This window comes from Mesitornis unicolor, unplaced genomic scaffold (assembly GCF_000695765.1).
Source record: "Mesitornis unicolor isolate BGI_N332 unplaced genomic scaffold, ASM69576v1 scaffold3516, whole genome shotgun sequence".
NCBI lineage: Eukaryota > Metazoa > Chordata > Aves > Mesitornithiformes > Mesitornithidae > Mesitornis > Mesitornis unicolor.
The window spans coordinates 14,649-19,770 of NW_010191508.1; the positions used below are offsets into that span (position 1 = coordinate 14,649).

The 5,122-nt window shown below is 41.5% G+C and overlaps 1 protein-coding gene across 1 annotated transcript in view; it reads left to right on the forward strand.

The window, feature by feature from the left end:
- Window positions 1-3,629, forward strand: part of LOC104542433 (hemicentin-1-like) — a gene marked incomplete at its 3' end in the record, with an annotated part of 16,238 nt that extends 12,609 nt beyond the window's left edge. The window contains exons 10-12 of the mRNA XM_010186741.1: window positions 603-716; window positions 1,454-1,641; window positions 3,533-3,629. Of these exons, the coding sequence (XP_010185043.1) occupies window positions 603-716; window positions 1,454-1,641; window positions 3,533-3,629 (399 nt within the window). The remainder of the gene's footprint in view (window positions 1-602; window positions 717-1,453; window positions 1,642-3,532) is intronic.
- Window positions 3,630-5,122: the final 1,493 nt, after the last annotated feature.

The window sequence follows — 5,122 nt, forward strand, 5'->3', positions numbered from 1 at the left end:
TATAGTGCTGAGAGTACAAAAGGGAGCCTCTCTGCGCAGAGGAGGCTTTGGGATGGCGTGTGTAGAGAAGGGCATCCGTGAGAATGTCTTTTTGTCTCCCTATTCCTCATCTGTTGCTGACAACCACTCCCAAAGTGTATTCCTAATTCATCTGAAGTAATTCATGTGGCTATGCTTTAAATAAGGAATACAGTGAGAAGTACCTATAAGCTTCTGAAGTGAATTTTTTCAGCTCGGAACAGCTTTACCACAACACTCTGTGCTTGCATTTCCTTTTGCCTATTAGCTCTCTGTCACCTTGCTGAGAAATATTTCTGGTTTTGATTGAAGAATGATATCTGGCTACATATTGCTGAAGGGTGTTATTCCTTTCTGTGGAATTAATTACTCTTTTGTAACATTTCAGTATGAAAATTCCTGAATTCCAAGTATCTGTCAGTAGAAAAAGTAGCTGGGAAATAAAAGTCTTTAGTTACTTATAATTCAGAACAAATGCTGACCATTCATAAATCTGCTTGCTCAGGTCTCTAGTGAAATGTGGTGTGGAAATGATGGAAACTGCTTGATGCTGCATTTAAATCTCGAGTGCGTTTCCCTTGCAGGAGGCCGAGTGTTGCAGATTCCACGGGCACAGGCTGAAGATGCCGGGAGATTCATGTGTGTGGCGGTGAATGAAGCCGGGGAGGATTCCATTCATTACGACGTCCGCGTACTCCGTGAGCTTTCCCGCTTTCCTTTTTTAATGAGAAGAAAAGAAAAAGTAGAAATCTAGGTTTTTATCTTGGCATCTCTTGTTCCCTATCCAGTTTCCAGCTCTAAATTCTGACCTACTGGACTTTTCTCTCTCCTTACTTTGGTCATCATTTACTAAAATAGCTCCAAAGCTCCCAGAAGCTTAAGGGAGTTGATGATTTAAGTCAAACATTGAATGCCTGCAGGTTCCATTTTGTATGATCCATTTGCCAACATTGCACAGACATTTTGTCTGCTACTTGCATTGTCTGTCGATGTGCTCAAGGTTTTGTTCCTTGGGAAACACTTATTTTTTACCTCTATCACTGTATTTGCCACTGAAGACACTGATTTATTGTCAGGAAGAGGGCCTGCCCTGGAAATCCTCTTTTGTTCTGACAGCAGGAACATGACCATCAAGCTGGAAAATGAGTTTTTACCTCTTCATCTTTATGGCTGCTGTGAATAAGCATCCTCTCCTGCAATCCTTCGAGTTACACTGATTTTTTTTTTTTATTTTTTTCAGCTCAACTGCTCTTGGGATTTTATTGTTTTTCACTATATTCACTGAAGATTTCACTACTTTCTTAGAAAAAAACAGTCTGATAGATTGGTCAGCAACCTTAACAAAACAAAAACAGACCCAAAAATAAACCAAGCAACAAAAATCCCTGGGAGACACTTAGTGACGTGATTCTTACCATGTTTTGCTCTGCTGTAGTGCCACCAGCCATCAGTGGAGCTGACGGGGATCTGCCTGCAGAGGTGACTGTGCTTGTGAACAAGGCTGCGGTGATGGACTGTGTGGCGAGTGGCAGCCCTTCTCCAAGCATCGCCTGGCAGAAGGACGGCCACCTCCTAGCAGAAGATGACAAATACGTGTTTTTGTCCAATGGAAGGAGGTTACAGGTAGCTCCTAGTCAATAACTGGTTTTTAGCATTGCAAACACAAGCTGCCCATAAAGACAAAACTGTTGAGATTTGCTGAGTATGAGATTCTGATTTTATTTTTTTTTTCCTACAAGGTGCTGTAAACCTGAGGAGTTTTTGTCCCTTGTCCCTGTCCCTTGGCTGCTTTTTTTCCATTCCTGTGCAGGTTTCACAGATGCGCTGCTCCAATGGTTTGTGGGGTCATGCTGTGACCTGCATCAGTGAAATTACTTGGTTTAAAATAATGTTGATTTTGGTGGAGATCAACATGTTGCTGTCAATTTTGTCCAAGTTCTCCTAACAGAGTTTAATTACCTCAAAATGTACTTTTGTTTCAGACTTTTTTTAAATGAAAATATTGTATTCCTTTATTGTATTCCTCCTGTATGACCTTTTCCTATCAGTGGATGAAATTGGATGTAACTATCGAGGCATAGAATCATACAACAGAATCATAGGATGTGTTGGGTTGGAAGGGACCTTTAGAGGTCACCCAGTCCAACCCCCCTGCAGTGAACGGGGACATCTTTAACCGGATCAGGTTGCTCAGAGCCCCGTCAAGCCTGACCTTGAATGTCTCCAGGGATGGGGCCTCCATCACCTCACCGGGGAACCTGTGCCAGTGTTTCACCACCCTCATGGTCAAGAACTTCTTCCTAATGTCTAATTCAAATCTACTTTGACCTAGTTTAAAACCATTGCCCCTTGTCCTGTTGCTACACGCGGTTGTAAACGGTCCCTCCGCAGCCTTCTCTTCTCCAGGCTGAACAACCCCAGCTCTCAGCCTGTCCTCATAGGAGAAGTGCTCCAGTGCTCGGATCATTTTCATGGCCCTACTCTGGACCCGCTCCAACAGTTTCATGTCCCTCTTGTGTTGAGGGCTCCAGAGCTGGACACAGTGCTCCAGGTGAAGTCTCTGGAAAGCAGAGCAGAGAGGCAGAATCACCTCTCTCAGTCTGCTGGCCATGCTTCTTTTGATGCAGCCCAGGATGAGGTTGGCCTTCTGGGCTGTGAGTGTGCATTGCTGACTCAAGTCCAGCTTTTTGTCCACCAGTACCCCAAGTCCTTTTCCACAGGGCTCTCTCTATCACATCATCCCCTTGCCTGTACTGGTGATGAGGATTGTTCGTGCCGAGGTGCAGGACTTTGCACTTGGCCTTGTTGAACCTCATGAGGTTCACACAAGCCCACCTCTCCAGTTTCTCTGTATTCCTCTGGCAGACACCCCTTCCCTCTGGCATGTCAACTGCATCTGCAAACTTGCTGAGGGTGCCCTCAGTCCCACTGTCTATATCATTGGTGAAGATCTTAAACAGCACTGGTCCCAGTATGGACCCCTGAGGGACACCACTTTTCACCCATCTCCACCTGGATATTGAGCCATTGACCACTACCCCCTGGATGCGACCATCCAACCAACTCCTTGTCCACGGAATGGTCCACCCATCAAATCCTTATCTTTCCAACTTAGAGAGAGGGATGTTGTGGGGGACCGTGTCAAAGGCCTTGCAGGAGTCCACACAGATGACATCCGTTGCTCTTCCCTTGAAGAATCAGTTAGAGAGCTGAACTTAGTTCTCTTCATTTTCATAGAAAGGTCTAGGAGTACATAAAATACAAAAGCCATGTAAAACATAGAGATTTTTATTTCAGACATTTTGTGAATAGTTTTTTGTTATTAATTTTGAGAATTTAATGTGAAGGATACTGTGTTGGCTTTTCTGGAGGTTTGCGATGCACAGACCAAAACACGTGCAGACTTGCAGACCCTGAAGACCTCCATGTCTTTGAGGAGACACCAAAACTCGATGCTTTAACACTAAGCTGTCTTATATATTTCCTTGATAACAGTCTTGTTTCTTTTTCTTAGGTTTTGAATTCCCAAATAACAGATACAGGCAGGTATGTCTGCATTGTGGAAAACATTGCTGGAAGTGCCAAGAAGTATTTTAACCTAAATGTTCATGGTAAGTGCAATAATCCATGATTTCCAGTTGTCTTCTTTTACACGTTAGTTTAGCTCGAATGTGCTTGGGCACACACTGAGCTTTATGCATGTAAGTTGTCTTATTGGGTGTAATGCAAATTCTGACATACTGAAAATCAAATCTATGTTTTAAATACCTTGGCAAAACATAGCTTGTGATACCCAATGGTGCCAGCTCGTTGTGGGTATTCCAAGTATAGTATAGTTATAGTTAGTATAGTTATAGTATTCCAAGTAGGTGGAAATTATTCTTGAGGGAGCCTTGTGTGGTCGCTATGTGTGTACACCGTGTACACACGGTAAACCCTGAAATAATGATTTACAAACTGATAACAGAGACATGGCATTATAAAAGCTTGCTTTAAAAAAATTTCTCCTTTAAGATTCCTTTCTGTTATTTTTTTGTTCTTGTTCCTGAGTTCATATAGGAATAAAAATAAATTTGAGCCTTTCGCATCACAAGTCTAAAACAAATGCAACCTAGAAATTAAAACATTTTCCATTATTTTAAAAAAAGTCTCTCCACCACCTCCCCCTACCTCTCCTGGTAGCTTCAGAAAATCAGGATATCTCTAGTTAACATATCAGTGTTAATCTTAACTTCTCCTTTTACTTCTGAAAGTGGTGGGAGGAAGAGTGGGCAGCTTTCTGTTCAGAACTGGTGATCAAATAAGCATTGCTCCCACAAAATCACCTGCTCAACTACATGTTAAATCCCACCAAGGAATACTGGCAGCTGCATCTTTATCTGCTTTCACAATACAATTATAGCACAGTCTTCTACGTATGATCAGGCTCCTTTTTCCCATCCTTGTTAGCTTGCTTATCTTCTGTATTACAGACTAGATAGAAGTGCTGTCTTCTCTCTCTCACTTAAATACAGTACCAGCATCCAAGGAATTCACGTTATCACATACAGAAGGAATAAATTTCTTTCCCATTCATGCATGCAGCACGTTTACATACTAAATGAAACAGATTGATAGTGCTTTTTTCTAGTCAGGAACACAACTGGCTACAAGCAGGGTTGTCATGGAAGGAATTTGCCCTGGAATCATTCTCTGAGAAATTATTTTCTTTCGGTGGAATCTATCCAGATTTCCTGACGTCTGAGTTTTGTTTTAAAATCAAAATATTTTGCTTTCTTGACATTTCTCTTTTAATTTAAACTTCTTGTGTTTAAAATATGTGTTTATAATGACTACAGTCTAATACTATTATTTTAAAGGAAATCTTTGCATTAAGCTTCAATTCCAGCTCAACTGTATTGCCAGTTTAGGTCTATTAATCTCGGAATGCAGTTTCACTTGAAAAATTAGTCTATAGCTGTTTGGGAAAGGACCACCCAGCATGAAGGATGGATGGAAATGCATTATCACGAAGCAGCTTGATTGTTTTGTCAGTGTCAAGAAAGAATTTTTGGATGTTTCTAATGGAACTGATTTCATAAATGTAAAGAAAATATTAAAGTTA